A 19,116-nucleotide genomic window follows, 5' to 3' on the forward strand; every position below is an offset into this window, starting at 1 on the left:
AATGCCCTTTGATGCACAAAAGCTCTTAATTTTGGTTGTTGCCTGTGCTTTTTGGTGTTGTATCCATAAAATCCTCATTTCCAAATCCAATGTCGTAAAGATTTTTTTCCCAATATTTTCTGTAAGCATTTGTACTTTTAGCTCCTAAGTCTAGGCCTTTGGTCCACTTTGACTTAGTGTTTGTATGATTTGAAGGGTCATTCTTTGCAAGTGGTCGTCCAGTTTTCCCAGCACCATGTGTTGCAAAAACTATTCTTTCCCCATTGAACTGTCGTGGCATCCCTGTTTAAAATATTTCCTTTGCTTTCTGATGAATTCCCACTTACTGACTTTAAGACCTAACTCAACAGATACTAGCCTCTCTACCAATCACGATGGAGATTCTTTTTTTTTTTTTTAAGATTTATTTATTTATTTATGATAGACAGAGAGAGAGAGAGAGAGAGAGAGATTGGCAGAGACACAGGAGGAGGGAGAAGCAGGCTCCATGCACCGGGAGCCCAATGTGGGACTTGATCCCGGGTCTCCAGGATCACGCCCTGGGCCAAAGGCAGGCGCTAAACCGCTGCGCCACCCAGGGATCCCCAAGATGGAGATTCTTAATAGTACCTTTCCTGAAATCTCCTTGAATTTGGTATTTTCCAGTTTGTTCTACTATGAACGACAGTGTATTACATGGATGACACATTTTAGCTTGGAACAAAGCAGTCAGTGCTGTGGTTTATTGCCCAAAGTGGTTACCTGATTGACTTGGAGAAAAGCAAAGACATTGAACATAGGTCTCTAGTTATTTTTGGTGCTATGACCTCACAATTCCACGTGTTGGATGCTGTTATAAATAAGCCTTTTAAGATGTCTGTAACAATTCATAGAGACTATAAATACACACTCATGGAATAGAATTATAACGCAGCAAAGAGGATAATGTACAAAAATGGGCACTTGTGACGGGGGCTTAAATTTCCAATTTGGGCAACCAAAGTGAATTTAAAAAGTAAACAGTCAGGAAACTTAGACTCGGGCAAAACTGATACTCTCTGGAAAACCACTGGGCGGCCTGGGGGGCAGGTCTGCCTGGACGAGAACGTGCGCCAAGACATGGGGCCGGAGGGGCAGGATGGACAGCAAGATTACGTTTCCTGTGAGAATGGGAAACCACAATGCATTTGGGCTAATGTGTAATTTCATGAAAGCTGTTCTTAAATCAGTGGGGCGGGAGGAGAGGGAGAGAACGGGACTAAGCACTGTCAGTAGAAGGTTGACCGTGTCATTTACATCCTCAAAAGTTGATATAGTTTCACCGAAAAGCTTCTTTTGGACTTGTCCTTTATAAAATGGAAGCCTCCTCACGTTTAGAGCTGCCTCATTTGGGGTAAATGGAGCAGTATTCCCAGAACAGGGTCTCACGGCGTTCCGTCTCCGTGTCCCACACATGCCGTATACTTGTCCAATGCCGAAGACATTGCTGCTGTGTCGGAAGCAAGAAACCGTGCCGCGGAGGCTCCGTGCTGATGGACAGGGTCACGAACGTGCACACTCACTTGCCCTGTGTTCTGTGTTTTAGGTAGGTGAGCCCCGGGACGCAGTCAGCCGTGTCACTCACCGGTTCCAGCTATGATGCTCTAAGTCACTGTAAGCGTGAACACTTGCCGTCTATGGATCTGCTCTGACTCTTAGAGCCTGCTTATGGGGGAAGGTGAGTGACTGTAAAGTATGTTTTGTTCGCTCCTCTGTTTCCCTGGAACATGGGTAACAAGGTCAGAGTCAGCCCTGAGAACAGCGAGGCAATATGCGGTTGGCCCTCTTCTGCCCACAGCACGGTATCCCTGGGGAGCAGCGCCAGGAAGTTTAACAGAGAAAGGCGGTGGATGCGCGTGTGATCGTGTAGGAGTAAATAGCTTTCCTGGCTGACTCTAGAGTTGAGGTGGAGTTTGAGAAGCAGGTCGAAGCTGAGGCAGCACATTTACCCGTGGCTTTCCCCCTTGCATGTTTGAGGAGGATGGGAGCCCTTAGAGCTGTTTTCCCCTAAGTATTCCTTGCTTTTACACCTCTGGCCCTCTTCCTACCATTTTCTAAAGAACGCCGGGTGGGGACTCCGAAGAGCTGGGTCTGTCGTCACCTCGTTTATTGGATCCCCCGTAAATGAGTGCCAGCCACATGCAGGGCCCCTGTGCTAAGCACTACATGCTAGCCTGGCCCTACTGACAGTCTTCCCGCATGTGCAAGGGTGCAGCACCATGTGTGGGGGCGTATATTCAGGGGTAGGAGCATGTGTGTGCATGGTTACACAGCATATGTGTGGGGAAGGTGCACGCATGCAGAGTGTGTGTGCATGTGTGTGCAGGAGGGGGGCAGTGTGCCCGTGTGCACAGTGCATGTGTACATGGTTATAGGATCATGTGTATCTAGCATGTGTGCGTGCATGTGCCCAGGAGCATGTGTGCAGGAGTGTGAGGTGTGTGCACGAGTGCAAGAGCATGTGTGTTCTGTGCCCCTGTGTGCTCCAGGACCCTGAGGTCCGCATTCTCTTTGCCGGGCCTTCCGGGTTCTACACCTGCAGGAGCCGACTTTCCCTGGCCTCAGCCTGAGGCCTCCAGTTCCTTCCATGGCACATAGGCCTCGGTCGTCCCCAGGCTGGTTCTAATTTATTCACGTGTGTGTTTATGTTACACGGGCTTTGCTCAGGCCTTGAGAACACGTTCTAGGGTGCCTTCCTCACCTGGAGACACGAGGGCAGCACCGAGAATCTCGAAGCTGTATAGTGCAGCAGTCCACGGTCACCCGCAAACATCGCATGGGTTCTGAGTTAACGTACCCCCCGGCGCTTGTCAGAGAAACACGATCTTCGAAACGTCAGGGAACCTAGTCATAAGGGCACCGGCTGCTCCCCACGTTGTCCTCAGCCCAGCTGCTGTCGCCCCCACGGTTGTCTGTCTGGGCCGATTGGTCGGTTAATTGCGGCTCAGCATTTAATCCGGTGGCGCTTGACCCACTTCCACCAGCCCGCGGCCTGGGCGGTTTTGCTCTTTCCTTCTTCCCATGGAGGATGGTTGAGACCATTTCAGCGTCCAGGTGCCTGGGCCGAATGTCCGTGACTGGGAGCCGGGCTGCCCCTCCCCGACGCTGGGAGCCGAGAGGGCCCCACACGGGACTCTCTGCCTCTTTTCCGGCCCGAATGGATGCAGGTTGGGGAGGTCTGCGCCGCTCGTCAGCCTGCCCCCTGCCCCCCGCCTCGGCTGCGTTTGCCAGGTACCCGTGTGCTCGATGCTCAGGCATGGGACGTGGCTGCACAGGCAGCGGGAGGAACCCACGAGAACAGGAAACCCACGCCATCTGGGAGGTGACTGGCCACTGAGCCCACCGTGTCCCGGTGAACCCGAAGGCCCCGAATGCCCGCAGCTGGCCAGCCCCTGGGCGTGTGGTGCTCATAGGCAGGCCCCCCCACCCCATTTGCGGTGCACCCTCTACCCTGCAACTGCCCAAGTCACGTCCTCATTTCTCGCCTGGCCTGGTTTCTCTCGGCTGCCCCTGGCACCTGGGGTGCCCTCTTCCCTTGGTTTCTCGGGGCCTCCCCCTCTTCCGTTTCATGGCCCCCACACCCTCAGCCACTTCTCTTTGGTGACTCTGATCCTTCACGTCCCTCCTTGTGCCGCTTCCTTTCCAGCTAGGCTCTCTCTGCTTCCCACCTGGCACAAAACAGGCAGGTGTGCCCCTGGGCAGTATATCTGCTTCCAGCAACCCCTCTCCTTCCATCCCCTGGATGGCCGGCCTCGCTGGCCGCTCGCTTACCTTGCACCAGACCTGCCTGTCAAGGGCTGAGCCCGCCCTGGCCAGACCCGCCGGCCAGCGTCCGGTCCTCCCCAGGTTCTCACTGGCACTGGTCACTCTTGGGGACCAGTGGGCAAGAGCCCGGGCTTCCATGACCCGATCTATAGGACCGGGAGTGAGCCCTGCGTCACTGTGCTGCCCCTTCCCTCATCTGTCAGGGAGTGAGGACGGATCCTCCGCGGAGACCCGCTGCAAGGTGGGAATTCGCCGGCGGGGCCGGACACGTGGCAGGGCTGTCTGCGCCCTCCTGCTTGCTTGGCCACTAGCGACTGGCGTCCCCGGGACTCAGGGCTCAGTCAGTGAGTGATGACAGAGCTGCCCAGGCTGGGGGGAGCGCAGGGAGCCGCCCGCATCGTGGCAGCGTCACGGGCTGAGCCCGTTTGTCACTTTGGGCCGAGGTTTAAGCATCTGTATCCTCCCAGCCAGGAACAGTATCTGTAAATATGGGTTCTGAGGGGCAGGAGGAGGATTGTGGAAACATTCTTTAATATCACAGCTCAGGGCGTCTGGATGGCTCCGTCGGTGAAACGTCTGCCTTCGGCTCAGGTCACGATCCCCGGGGTCCTGGGATCGAATCCCACGGAGCCTGCTTCTCCCTCTGCCTCTGCTACTCCTCCCTGTTGGTGTGCTCTCCCTCTCTCAAATAAAAACCTTTAAAAACACACATAACAACTTAAAAATCCTGGAAATAGAAGCATTACATATCGGTTCCATTTTTCTACATAAAAATTCATCAAATTTTATGCATAACAAGAATAGTAAAAATGCCATGGGGAATTTGATCAATTGCTATGTAGGTTTAAATATGTTGACATAAAAAATATTTCATGTGTAATGTTAAATGAGAAAAATAGGACTAATGTGGGTGGTTTGGTCCTGTTTTTATTAAAAAGTATAGTGACACAACACTTCCTAGACAAAAGCCTGGGTGGACCTCCAGATACCCCACCAGCACTGCTGGTCTTTCCGAGTAATGACATTACGGGTTACTTTTTGCATAAATGCATTTTCTATTTCTTTCTGTAATGAACATCCAAATATTTGCACTATTTTAAATTTTTTCCCTATAACGAACAACCGGGCTGACTCTGGTCAAGGGGACCCGCATGCGTCCACTTTCTCGGCACCTTTGTTGTTCGGAGCCTGTCCTCACAGCCAGCGACCCCTCCCTGCACCCACGTTTTTACTTCTGCCTGTTACGTGTATTTATCATTTGTGGGCGTCTGATTTCACGTGAGATGCTGAGCTAACGGGGGTGAGAGGTGGACTGCGGGCGACTTTCTCCTGCTCGGGGGCAGAGGTGCCCGCCCGGATGGGAGGCCGGCACACTCCCCACCGCCTCTCACAGGGCCGCGTCCGCCCTCCCGTCCGCGCTGCCCGCGCCAGAGCCCTGCATCGGGATGGCTCGCAAGGACACGCAGCACTCGCATTTCTGAGCTTCTGTGTGCAGCCTGCTTCTAGGCCTGGACCTAGCAGCTCTAGGTCACAAAAAAAAAAAAAAAAAAAAAAGCGGGGAAAGGAGAGAATTTGCAATTGGTGCTGCTTCAGGCACCTCATCCTGCAATCCCGGGACGCAAGGGCTCCAACAGGACCAGCTTCGTGCAAGGCCCGAGTGCGGCAGACGGCTGACAGCAGCAGTGACAGCTCAGTCCCCGTCGCTGGGGCCCACCCACGGCTCCCTCTCCGAGGGCTGAGCTGCTGTGGCCCATGTCCTGCAGGCATGCCGGTTTGTGCGCTGGCCCCTGTTTGGGGGAAGGAGTCATTGAAATGACAGCACATCCGTGCCGGGTGCACCCCTCCAACGGAATGAGGGGAGTTGGGCGAAAAGTAGGTCACATGTGCCCGGTCCCATGTCACGAGGTCTCCAACCTGAGGCCAATGGGATTTGTAGCCTCCTTTGGTTAGGACAAAACCCACTCTGATTTTTCTCCTTTAGCATTTTATCTTCTCTAGACGAGGAGGGTGGCCATCTGTCCGATAGCCGCATCCAGCCGGCCCTTCCCGACCCCCCGGAGCCGCTTTGTTCTGAGGTAAGGGGCACCGGGGCCGGGGGAGGCCGCTCCGGCCAGGACAACGGGCCGAGTGTCGAGGAGCCGGGCACGCACGGTCCTCGGGGGGCCCGCGGGGGCGGGCACGGCACTTTCCCGTGACATTCAGGGGAAAAGGTCCTCACGTTCGGTTCTGTTTTAATGCTATGGCTCCTCTGTGGGGATCAAGGTAAACTGTTCCGCCTCGCGTTGAGGTGTAGAAATGTGAGCGTGCAGATTTCACGGCCGGCGACACGGGGGGGTGTGGGAACGGGGCTCCCCTGAGACACGCTGGCCACCCCGGCCGGAATCCGGGGCCCTGCGCCCCACAGGCGAGCTCCTGGCTTCCGCTAGGCCGCCTGCACCGGGGAACCACGGGTCAGATCCAGGTCCCCAGTACGCGTGTGCTATCGGGTACAGAGACCGTGCACCGGAGCTTGTTGCCCAGACCGAGGAAGAGCAGCTCTCTTAGGTACGGGCAGGCCGCAGACGTGGCTCCTCCGCAGCCGGGCGCACGTGGAATGCGGACCTAAGTGTGAGTTTGGTGGCTTGTGAACAACAGAATCTCATTCATTTACTTGTTGGTTGGTCGGTTTTGCTATCCTGTGAGTGAACTGAAGTACCCGTTAGCTCAGGGTCCTTCTGACGGACATCCTTCGGCAGGTGACGGGCAGGCTGCAGAATGGTTGCGACGTCCGCGCGGCGGGTGTTTAGACAAAGACGCGCTCCCCTCCGGTTTTGCTGGGGAAGATGCCTCCGGAAGAGACTTCTAGAAGCAGAGTCATAGCGGTATTTGATCTGAGGACGTCCTACAGGACAAAAGCGTTTTGCCTTTCTGAGATAAAATCTTTAAAATTTGTATTTTAAAAAAAAAAGATTTATTTATTTATGATACACATAGAGAGAGAGAGAGGCAGAGACACAGGCAGAGGGAGAAGCAGGCTCCATGCAGGGAGCCCGACGCGGGACTCGATCCCAGGACCCCGGGGTCACACCCTGGGCCAAAGGCAGGTGCCGAGCCGCTGAGCCACCCAGGGATGCCCTAAAATTTGTATTTTAAGTACCTTTCTAGGGAACGTGGGCCCGTGGCTCAGTTCACAGAAGCAAATGCGAACACAGGTGGATGGCGAACGAGTCGATGTTTTAGATGTAAAACAGCGGTTGTGCCCGCGGCAACAAAAGCAGCTCTTCCCTTCGGGAACGTGCGATCCCCGCCTGCTTTCACCTGCAGCCTCTCCACGCATCGCACGTGGCTTTTCTAAAAGGCTCTTACCCATTTTACAGTCTTGAGCAAAGAGAATTATTTTTTTTTCTGCCTTTTCATTAAGAGAGAGCGGAAGATCCGGGAGTCTTTATTATTTGCGGTTGTAAATGCTTCTCTTACGCCTGGAGGAAGCCGTGGTCTCTCCGGCGTCGCGGGTCACGGCCCCGTTCCTGCCCCCCGGGCGAGGGCAGGGTGCACACACGGCCGTCTCGGGAGCGAGCAAGACGGGGATCGTGTGTCCAAGTGAAATCATAAAAACCCTCCTCCCGATTTATTGCCTTCGGGGCAACATGAGAACTGCTCCCTCTAGAAGTGGGACCGGCCTTCCAGCGAGCTACGGGATGCTTATTTCCCTTACTGACCGGAGCAGTAGATCGTTATTTTTGCAGAAATAACATAAATAGAACAACGCAGAGGCGACAAGGCGGCGTCCCCATGTGCTTCCCAGAAGAGTGTCCTAACACAGGGCAAGGGGGTGCCGTGCTCTGGGCCCCCAGCGGGGCCGCCTCTCTCCTGCCGCCCCGGGGACAGAGGCCGCGGGCGAGGGGATGGCCGTGGGCGGCGCCTTGGCCTCGACGCCTCGGGGAGCGCTCGGTGTGCGGGGGCGTGTGCCAGCCCCGTGGGGTCCCGCCTCGGGAAGATTGGGGCCCGGGCCCCACGGCGACACCCTCACAAAGACATCGTCCCCGAGGTGGGGGCTGCGGGGGCGGGGCCCGGGGGTCCAGGGCTTCCTTCTCCCCGAGCGGCAGCCGCGGTGTTTCCCTGAACAGCACAGCGCAGGCCGGTGGTTCCCGGAGGGGCGCGCAGCCCCGTGCCCAGCACTGGCAGACGCGGCCCGGCACCCCCCCGGCCCCCCCAGACCCCGTGAGCCGGGTGCACGAGCCCATGGACCCACTGGCCTCAGCCTCCCGTGGCCCGGCCCGTCCAGGCCCAGACCCGCCGGCCCCGCCGCTGGCCACGGGCTCGGGAACCGCGAGGGGAGGGCCGTGGGGACAGCGTGATGACCGCAGTCCAGGAGAACCCGGGGGACAGAGGACGTGCCCCGGGTGCGGGGCCCTCGCAGGGAGAACCTGGGCTGCGCCAGTGAGAGGGAGGGACGCCGGCACCACGGGCAACAGGAGTCGGTGGCGAACGGCAACGTGGGCTTCAGCTGGCGCCCCACGCGCGGGCGACCCAGCTGCAGAGGACTCGTAGGACGGGCGTGTAACCGTTTCAAACCTGTGGGTCCTGCCGGGGAAGGGGCTCGCGTGGCTGCCCCCGAGGGACCCGCCGCCGCCGGGCACATCGTGGCCGCACAGCGTTCCGTGACGGAGGCCGCGGCCGGGGCCCCTCCCCAGGCCTGGGACGTTCCGTGCCCGGGTGGGCGGCCACGCAGGAAGCGCCTGAGGACGGAGCCGCCGAGCGCGGCGCGGGAGAGCCCGGGGCGCAGGACGGCCGCCCGCCAGCTCGGCCTCCGCTGCCCTGCGAACCTGCTTCTTTGTGCCGCTTCTGAAAAGACGTGATAAGCGAATCCTTACAAGGCCCCGGACCCGGTGACGGCTCCGGACGTCCCCTGGGCGCTGCGTCAGGGTCACCTGTGCCGTGTCTGTGCCCGGACCCGTCCACCCGCCGTGGCGTCCTGGCGAGTGGGGGCCGCACCCTCGGGGGACGCGGGCTGGGGGCTGCAGAGCCGGGCTCAGAAGGACGCTGGGCGGCGCCGCCCTGGCTGGCCCCTCGGGGCTGCGCGGTGACCTCTCCTCACCCTGCGGTTCGGGGCAGACGGCGATGAGCAGGACCAGCTCCCGTCCTCGGAGCCTCAGACCTGACAGGAGACGATGGTCCTTGCCACGGCCTTATTCTGTTGTATTTATCTAAAATTCTTCCCAGGTTTTCCCAGCTCTCTTGCGATACATGACCACTTTGGTGTGATAAAAGCCAGAATTAGGAGCCTCCTTCCCTAAAAATGGTCGTGAAGACACAGACTGAATTTTGGGGGGATAAGCGATGCTCACCTTGCGTGAGCCGTCCTCCCGCCCTCCCTCCCCGGGTCATGTGGCCGCGAGCCTCCGGGTGCCCCCCCCCCGCACCTGTGCACCAGCAGCGCCTGCGGGGTGGGGGCCTTGGGCTCTGCTCCCCACTCCCCAGCCGCGAGCTGCAGTTCGTCCGCGAACGGAATTCCTGATGTTAAGTCCGTCCTGAGAGCAAGCGTCGTGTGGGTACTTGGGGCCCACCTCCCGGTGGCCGCAGTGGCCTCGCGCCCGCCGGCTCCGGGACCCCGGGTCCAGGTTGCACTGGGGGAGCCTGTGCCGTGCTCGTGCCGCACCACGGCCGCGTCTACGCTTCCCCCCGACCGAGGAGCCCCACTGCCGCCCGTGAGGGTGCAGTCGCTAGCCGTGAGGGATGTGCCCACCTTCCCGTGAGCAGCGTAGGATTTTCCAGATGGGAGCCCCGGGCAGATCCACGAGCCGCAGAGCTCCAGGCCCCGTGCGGGCCACTCTCCTCTCGGGTTGGGGACAGACCTGGACTCTGACGTCCAGGCGGCCCCCCCGTGTTCCCGCGGAAGCTCTTGGCGTCTCAGAAGCTCATGTAGGTGGGGTCCCGTGCGGTCCTCCTGGGGGGACCCCAGCCCCGGAGTGTATGGGGCGGGGGGCTCGGATCTCACCCCTCCCCTCGCCAGGGCGTGTTTGGTGGGAGGACCGTGCTCTGCGCCCGGGGCGTCCGTGTGCCCAGATGCCGCCGTGTCCCGGCAGCCGGCTTGTCTCCCGCGCCCCCAGCACACGGGCTGAACCGCTGTCTCGCAAATAGCACTTCTCACCTCGACCCTTCTCTTAAGGGAAGTCCTGGCTACCCTTGGCTAATGAGTTTTTCACGTACATTTTGAAGCCAGCTTGAATGGAAGTGAATCAGCAGATCAATTTGGGGAGAATTAACATCTTTTTGAGTCTACAGACGTGATGTATTTCACTAATTCCTAAGCCTTCTTTAATTTCTGTTCATAGTCTATAGATTTCTACATAGAGGGTTCACACACTTTTTGTTACATTTATCTCAACTGATGTATATTCTTGTACATGATTTTTTTTTTTTGAATCATTTTCTAGCTTTTGCTGGTAGCCATCCTGTCAAACTCACCCACCCCCTAGCGTCATGCACAGATTGCGCTGGGCCCTGTGAGCCCGTTCCAGTTGTGCTGCTCCTCCTTGCTGGCCTCTCGCTGCGTCACCGGGCACCTCTGGAGGGGGCCCTACCTGCCGGGGGCCCTGAAATCCAGGATGTGCAGACCCACGGTGGACGTGACAACCGGCAGGTGTGCTGCGCGGGTGCCGGTCACTAAGCAAGTTACTAACCCCAGCGATGGCATCATCCTGACCCAGCACCTTCTTCCCCCAGAGCCCCCCCCACCAGCCGGTACGGGGCATCCCCACCCTGTGCTGTGCCACATGCCCGGCTCCTCGGGATGCCCCAGGTCAGATGCTGCATCGCCACGGATGCCTCAGTAATCGGGTCAGGTCCTGGCGTCCTGTTGCCATCCTCACGAGTGGACGGAGGAGTCTGAGGACACAGCCGTGTCCCTGCTATTTTCCAGGGGCTCAGTCACAGGACATCGGGAAGGGGGTGAGTGTTCCTGCCTGGCACCTGTAGAGTGCTGAGTGCGCAGGCCCCTCCAGTAGGTGGGCGCATGTGTTCCTGCCGTTCTCTGTGGCTTCTCGGGGCCCGACTCACCCCGGCCGGCTTCTCCCTGAGGTCTCAGACACCTGCCAGCAACGGGCTGGGTGACGTCCCTGACCAGGGCGAGAGCAGAGAGGAGGGACACCCCCTGCTCCCCTAGTGCAGTGGAAGCCTCCCCGGTCTTCACATCTCATGGACCCTGAGGCCATAAGAAGCTGTCCCTCCCTCCCTCTCTCCCTCCCTCCCTCCCTCCCTCCCTCCCTCCCTCCCTCCCTTCCTTCCTTCCTTCCTTCCTTCCTTCCAGAAAAGGAATTTCTGGATCTCTGACCAATCTCAAATGTATGTCTGAGCGTGAAGGGGGACTGAGTGTTTTCAGTCTCTTGGGTTGCTGGTTGTCCCAGCCCTATGGTCCAGTTTCTTTTCCCAAACTGAGAGCTGCTCAAGGACTGTGCTTCCCCGGCCTGCGCTCTGTGTCCGGCACCTGTCTCTGCCACCGTAGGCTTCCCGCTGTGGCCAGAGGGTCTCTGCAGAGATAAAACATGTGCACACAGACCGGGCACGGGCACTGCACACACAGAAGCCAGGGTTCTGTTACCCATGGCCCCAGGGAGGGTCCAGTCCACCGTGCACAGGCACAGCTGCTCTCTGCAGGGCGGTGGGGATGTCAGGGACAGGACCGGATGCAGGTCTCGGGGAGTCCTGTCTTGTCTCCACAGTGAAGATGTTATTAATCTTGAAATATATATTTGAAATAACTGGGCCATCTGTAAGAGGCTGGACCCTGGGCACCTTCCTCCAAAGGGAGGCATCGCTGGGTGAAGCCCACACATTGCTAGGAAGAGAAGAGCTTTGCACCGTGCTGGACACGAGGCCAACGTGCTCTGGCCTCCAGAGCAAGGAGAGAAGGTGAGCAGGCCCCCCAGCCCCATCACGCTGGTCTGTCTGGACACCTGGGTGACGAGCCAGCAGGCCATGCAGAATGCTCACTCACGTCAGGGTTGCATAAGCCCTGAACCTCTTCCGAACGCTAACTGTGACTGGCAAGAGCATTACATTCCGCAGAAGTCTTCCCTCCCCTTCGTGGCCCCAAGGACATCGTCTGCCCCGTGAGTCTCTCCCAGGGAGCATAAAGCAGCTAATAGGCTCTGTCGGCTTCTGCTGTCCTGGCCCCCTGCAGCCTAACGGGGCGATGCGCTGTTAAACATGATAAATCAAGTCCTCGGTTGTCCCTCGAGGTGCCTTCCACGGTCACCTCCCCCAGACAACTGAGGCCCTGGTGCAGCCCTGCACAAAGCACCGCTCACGGGGCCGCCGCAGCAGGGCTGTCAGCCCAGCCCGGCTCCCACGGCGGCTGCGTGGGCTCAGCTGGAGGTCTGCAGGCAGGACCTCTGCTCCCTTCTCGCGTCGGGAGAGAGCGGGGTCGCACGCTTGCAGTGAGTGTGATGGCTGTTGTGAATTCCACACCCAGCTGTACGACTTCTCCTTTAACACCCGAGTCTGTTTGCTCTTCCCTTGAAGAAAAAGGCCTCACAAATGGGACATTAAGTGCCACCTTGAAACGCGACGCTTTCCTTCACGTCTGAAACCAACACCGTCACTGGTTTTAGTATTTGACCAGCATGACCTCTGTCTGGTGGTCAGGAGCACGGGCTGAGAACTAGCCTGTCGGTCGCTGTTGCGCACCTGCTCTTCTCATAAAACAGGCGGAACTGGGGTGGGTTCCACCAGGGTGAGGACGGGGTGGGTCTACATACGTGAAAGCACGACGTGGATATGGGCCCCGTCACCGCTGTTGATTGAATGTTCTTTAAGAAAGAGTGATTGAGGGCAGCCCAGGTGGCTCAGCGGTTTGGCGCCGCCTTTGGCCCGGGGCATGACCCTGGAGACCCGGGATCGAGTCCCACGTCGGGCTCCCTGCATGGAGCCTGCTTCTCCCTCTCCCTCTGCCTGTGTCTCTGCCTGTCTCTACGTCTCTCATGAATAAATGAATAAAACCTTAAAAAATTTAAAAAAAAAGAAAGAGTGATCGAAAATTCGATTTATCAGAATTTCTCTAGACGTAATCTGATTATAAACCGATTTTGCCAGTTTAATCAACATGAAAGATTAAGTGATGTTTGGGTTCTGATTAAAATGAAGCAAGCTGCGAGCGCCTGGGTGGCTCAGTCAGTTAAGTGTCCAATTCTTGGTTTTGGCTCAGGTCATGATCTTGGGGTCATGAGATTGAGCCCCATGATGGACTCCACGCTCCCCACTCAGTGCGGAGTCTGCTGGGGTCTGCTGGCCCCCACCCCCAGCCATCCCCCAACTTGTGTGTGTTCTCTCTTTCAAAGAAAGGGAGGGAGGAAGGAAAATCTTTGTTAAAAAATGGAATAGACTATACCTACCAACTAACATTATAGTTGATGGTGGGAGACTAATGCTTCCCCCTAAAATCATCAGCAAAACAAGGGTGTCTGCTCTTGCCACTGTACTGAGCAGAGGGCCGGCAGTTTTAGCCAAGCTTAGTATGGCGGGAAGCAGAAATGAAAGGCTGACAGATTTATAAGGAAGAAACAAACCCGTCTTCTACTTGCAGATGACATGATTGTGTGCACCGAAAATCCCGTTGTTAAGTCTACAAGAACCTCCCAGAACCACTGAGCAGGTCCCCCTGTTTAGGAACGCAGGGTCAGCCTACAGAAGTCCGTCCCGCTCTGCAGACCACCAGTGAACAATGGGAAACCGAATTCAAAAACCCAGTGCCATTTATAGGAACTCCAAGGAGTCACGTACCTGCTCTGGGTCTAACAAAACATGCACAGGATCCTGCACGCTGAAAACTATGGAATACCGATGAGAGAAATCCAAGAAGACCCACATCAGGGACATCGCGGTCACAGATTGGGGCCCTCAGCGTAACAAACATGCTAGCGTCTCCCAGACACGTCTGTGGGGCCAGTGCATTTTCTGTCAAAGTCCCGGTGGGCATGTTTATAGGTATAAACAAGTTGATTTAATGTTTTTGTGAAAACAGGGCCACCTGGGTGGCTTAGTGGTTAAGCATCTGCCTTTGGCTCAGGTCATGATCCCCGGGTCCTGGGATCAAGTCCCACATTGGGCTCCCTGCATGGAGCCTGCTTCTCCCTCTGCCCGTGTCTCTGCCTCTCTCTCTCTCTCTCTCTCTCTGTCTCTGTCTCAAATAAATAAATAAATAAATAAATAAATAAATAAATAAAAGGTTTTCGTGAAAACATAAAGGAACTAGCGAACCCAAGAGAATTTTGAAAAAGAATAAAGTTGGAGTGATTTTAGGACGTGGTCACACAATAGTAATCACGACGTGGAGGTGGTGGGTGGAGAGGCACATACACAGATGAAGCACCCCGGCCTCCAGGCTATTCCCGCAGGAGTGTGGACGATGGTAACACAGCGGTTTAATACAGAAGGGGTAAAAAAAATAAAATAATAAAATAAAATAAAATAAAATAAAATAAAATAAAATAAAATAAAATAAATAAAATAATAAATAAAATAAAATAAAAAATAAAATAAAATAATAAAATAAAATAAAATAAAATAAATAAAATAAATAAAATAAAATAATAAAATAATAATAATAATACAGAAGGGGTAGTATAGTCTTTGCAAGAAATGGCATTGAAGCTATTGGATCTCTGTATCCAAACAGTAAAACCAAAACCGAAAACACTTGACTTAGATGTCATAGCTTGTACAAGAATTAACTCAAAAAAATAATAATAATAAAATAAAATAAATAAAAAAATAAATTGACTCAAAATGGATCAAATAGCTGAACGTAAAACATAAAACTACTCCTTAGGAGAGAGTCCTGCCCATTAAAGATAAAATTGAGCAGTTGGCCCTAGTCACAGTTAAAACCGTTTACCCTGTGAAGGACCCTGTCGAGACGTGAGAAGACACAGGAGCTCAGGGGAGATCTTTGTCCGTCACAGGCCAGCGAAGGGGGTGGGGGCGACTCTGTAAGGTAGGGAGAGCGCCTCAGACCCCTCGGCGAGAAAGCAAGCTCTCCGGGCGGGAAATGGACAGATGACGTCCATCCCCAGGACAGGATGGGACACAAGACATCCCCAAGGGCGGGGCACAGGAACCCTCTGTACTATTTGTGCAACCGGTCATGGGTCTGACGTACTTCGAGGTCGCACACACACCACATGCAGACCCTGGATTGACAATGGTTCAATTGTGTAAAAAAATTGTGTAAACGAATAAAAGTGAGAGATTATCAGAATGTATGAAAAAGCAAGAGCAATCTGTGCAGTCAGCAGGACCCCACATGGAATACCCTGTCGGTGGGTGAGAAGTTACAGGACAGAAGATGTGTCGCGGCAGCACTAACCAGCAGCCAGCTGGAGGCTACGTTAGCATCAGACGAAGTGGGCGCGGGACGAGGAAGAGCACCGGGGGTGAGGAGGGTCGTCACGTCGGGATAAGCTGACGAGTTCACCGGGGCGGCGAATCCCTGCCACGTATGTGTGTTGAGCCACGGGGCCTGAAGGACTCGAAACAAAAACTGACAGTGGAAAAGCAGAGGGGACCAAGCCACAGTTAGAGCGGGAGAGTCCAGGTGCACCTGTCAGTAACGGTGGAGCAGGCAGGAGGAGCAGCACAGACAGGGCAGGAGGGGCAGGGCCGGGGGTGGTGGGACAGGGCCGGGGGGCGGGTGGTGACAGGGCCGAAGGGCAGGGCCAGGTGGGGGGACAGTGCTGAGGGGGACAGGGCCGGAGGGCAGGGCCAGGGGGACAGGACTGGAGAGGGGCAGAGCCAGAGGGGCAGGGCCTGGTGGGGGGACAGGGCTGGAGAGGGACAGGGGTGGAGGGGTCCAGAGGGGGGCAGGGCTGGGGGGACCGGGCTGGAGGGGCAGGGCCCGGTGGGGGGACAGGGCTGGAGAGGGGCAGGACCAGAGGGACAGGCACACAGGGACAGGGCCCAGTCGGAGGACAGGGCCAGAGGGACAGGACTAGAGAGGGACAGGCCCGGAGGGGCAGGGCCCGGTGGGGGGACAGGGCTGGAGAGGGACAGGACCGGAGAGGGGCAGGGCCAGAGGGACAGGGCCAGAGAGGGGCAAGGCTGGAGAGACAAAGCCGGAGCGGGGCAGGGTTGGAGGGGCCAGGCCGGAGGGGCCGGCACAGTCCCCCGACTGGATCTCCCTGACCGGACAAGATCCGCCACCTGACGACGACGAGAGGGCACACATCCCCATGACAACACAGGACATTTGCAAGGCGAACCGTATTCTGTGTAAAAAAACAAAAGACTAACAAATACAAAACAACTGAAATCCTATGTCTTCTGACCGGACTGTAAATAAACTAGAAATCAGTAACCAAAGGTAACCAGAATCTTTCAAAATATTTTTAAAAAATCAAAGCACACACCTCCGAACAGCGGCCCAGGAGGAGGTATCAAAGGGATTCGCAGGATACCTTGAAGGGGGAGGAGTAGTGGCGCAGATCGGGACGCGCAGGTGCAGCGAATCAGCACCCCCGGAGAAGCCCGCGGCCTGAAGCACCAACGGGAGAAAAGCTCTCCAGACTGTATCATCTAAGGTTCCACCTTCAGAAATTAGGGGGAAAAAAAAAAAAGAATAAGAAAAAGGAAAAGCGAGCAGAAGGGAAGAAACAAGAGGAGACCAGGTGCTAATGCAAATTGAAAATGGAGCTGACTGCACGCGGCATCATACCCTCCGGGTCCATCCACGTTGAAGCAAATGGGGGGTATTTGTCGCTTCTAATATCAGAAAGGGAGACAGAACACGAGCGACGCCTAACTCTGGGACACGAACTAGGGGTGGGGGAAGGGGAGGAGGGCGGGGGGGTGGGGGTGACTGGGTGACGGGCACTGAGGGGGGCACTGGACGGGATGAGCACTGGGTGTTATTCTGTATGTTGGCAAAGTGAACACCAATAAAAAATAAATTTATAAAAATAAATTAAATAATAAAAAATAAAGAAACAAATAAATAAATTCTTTTAAAAAGAGAGAAAAAACGGAGCTGAACCCTTCACGTGGGATTTAACCTGGAGACAGGCCATGCGCCCCAGGGACCCAGGAGGGAGTGGCCGCTGTCGGTTTGGGGGTGGTGGCGGGTGTCGGAACCATTTGTGTGCATCCTTCGTTGACCTACCAAGACGTGCTCCTTCCCTCCCGCCGCCCTCAGTGCCCAGGGGAGGGAGCGAGGAAGTGAGGGCCTACTTGTTACTGATTTCTAGCGTGATTGAGCTGCGACCAGAGAACAACACCCTATATGATTTGGATTCTTTTAAACTTAGGTTGGTTTGATGGCGAAGGAGATGGGTGTCAGTATATATGCTGTGGGTGCTTGGAAAGAGCACGTGGGCCTCTGCCGCCAGGTGTCGTGGTCTCTCCTGGGTGGTGCTGTCCCCCTGTCCCCCTGTCCCCCTGCTGGTTTTATGCCTGGGTCTTTCCATTGTTGAGACACAGCATTGGAATCTTCAGCTGCAATTGTAGATATGGGTATTTTTCCTTTTAGTTCCGTTAGTTTTTGCTTCACATACCTTACAGCGCCGGTGTTTGACTCATACACACTTAGGATTATTGTTGCTTCCTCATGGACTAAATCCCTTTTGCCCTTATCCAAGGCCCCCGTCTGTCCCCGAGAATTTTTAATGCTTTGAAGTCTATTTTTTAACTGAAGGATAATTCATATACAGTATCCTATTAGAGTCAGGTGTACATAATAGTTTTAATATTTAATTAGATTATTAGGTTTAAATTTTTTAGGTTTATTTTTTTTTAAGATTTTATTTATTTATTCATGATAGACGTAGAGAGCGAGAGAGAGAGAGACAGAGACACAGGCAGAGGGAGAAGCAGGCTCCATGCAGGGAGCCCGACGTGGGACTCGATCCCGGGTCTCTAGGATCGGGCCCTGGGCCAAAGGCAGGCGCTAAACTGCTGAGCCACCCAGGGATCCCTAAATTTTTTAGGTTTTTTTTTTTTTTTCAAGTCTTGCTTATTTTATAACTGGAAGTATTTTATAACTACTATTTTATAACTTATTTTATAACCTCTTAGTCCCCTTCACCTATTTTGGTCCCCCCTACAACCTCTCCCGTCCCGGGTAACCCGCAGTTTGTTTCCTGTATGTAGTTTACTTCTGTGTTGTTTCATTTCGTTTTTTAGATTCCACATAAATGTGAAATCACACAAGTTCACTTAGCATAACACACTGTCGAGGTCCATCCTTAACGTCACAAATGACAAGATTTCATTATTTCTTTTCGCTGAGTAATCTCTCATTGGGTATGTAAACTGCATTTTTTTTAACCTATTTATCCATCGATGGACACTTAGGCGGCTTCCATGTCTTGACTGTTGTAAATAATGCTGCAGTGAACAGGGAGGTGCAAGATCTTTTTGAATAGATATTTTCATTTTCTTTGGATAAATACCCAAAAGAAGAACTATTGGATCATATGACATTTTTGTTTTTAATTTTTTGAGGAACCTCCACACTGTTCTCGACAGTGGCTGCCCCAGTTTGCATTCCCACCAACAGTATGCGAGGGTTCCTTTTTCTTGTCATCCTCACCAACACTTCCTACTATCTGATGTTAATATAACCATTCCTGCTTTCTTTTGATTAATAATTGCATAACACATCTTTCTTCCATGACTTTTTTCAATCTACTTATATTATCCTATTTGAAGTGAGTCTCTGCATCTAGTTAAGTCATGTTTCTTAATCTACTCTGCCGTAGTCTTATTTTTTAATTGGTGAATTTAGACTATTTACACTTATTATAATCATTGGGATATTGGGGCTTAAATTTGCCATTTTATTTTTTGTTCTCTCTGTTTTTCGTGTTCTTATTTCCTGCTATATGTTTTTTTAGAATTCTGTTTTGGTTTATTTATTTATTTTTTTTTTAATTTTTATTTATTTATGATAGTCACAGAGAGAGAGAGAGGCGCAGAGACACAGGCAGAGGGAGAAGCAGGCTCCATGCACCGGGAGCCCGACGTGGGATTCGATCCCGGGTCTCCAGGATCACGCCCTGGGCCAAAGGCAGGCGCCAAACCGCTGCGCCACCCAGGGATCCCTTGTTTTGGTTTATTAATAGTGTTTTAGTATACCTGTTTTTAGTAGCTTCTTGATGTTGCTCCAGATATTGATATATATGTTCAATTTATGAATCCTATATATATTTATTATCAATTTATGAATATCAATTTATGAATTGATATATCAAATTATGAATCATATCAATTTATTAATCCTATATATATTCAGATACATATGTTCAATTTATGAATTCTATTGATGTTTTCATTTCACCAGTCCGAGAGAAGTATAGAAACTTT

The 19,116-nt window shown here is 54.0% G+C and overlaps 1 protein-coding gene across 22 annotated transcripts in view; it reads left to right on the top strand.

Annotated features, from left to right (window-relative positions):
* The window catches only part of PCBP3 (poly(rC) binding protein 3), a 250,340-nt gene that overhangs the window by 193,267 nt on the left and 37,957 nt on the right, over window positions 1-19,116 (top strand). For 21 of the 22 annotated variants that reach the window (XM_072807227.1, XM_072807232.1, XM_072807245.1 and 18 more), the window contains one exon: window positions 1,565-1,696. In XM_072807227.1, the coding sequence (XP_072663328.1) occupies window positions 1,687-1,696 (10 nt within the window). In that variant the 5' untranslated portion in view covers window positions 1,565-1,686. Of the gene's footprint in view, window positions 1-1,564; window positions 1,697-5,764; window positions 5,859-19,116 lie in introns of all 22 variants that reach the window. The other variant, XM_072807240.1, reaches the window with a different exon arrangement.

This window comes from Canis lupus, chromosome 30, assembly GCF_048164855.1.
Source record: "Canis lupus baileyi chromosome 30, mCanLup2.hap1, whole genome shotgun sequence".
In the NCBI taxonomy this organism is placed as follows: domain Eukaryota; kingdom Metazoa; phylum Chordata; class Mammalia; order Carnivora; family Canidae; genus Canis; species Canis lupus.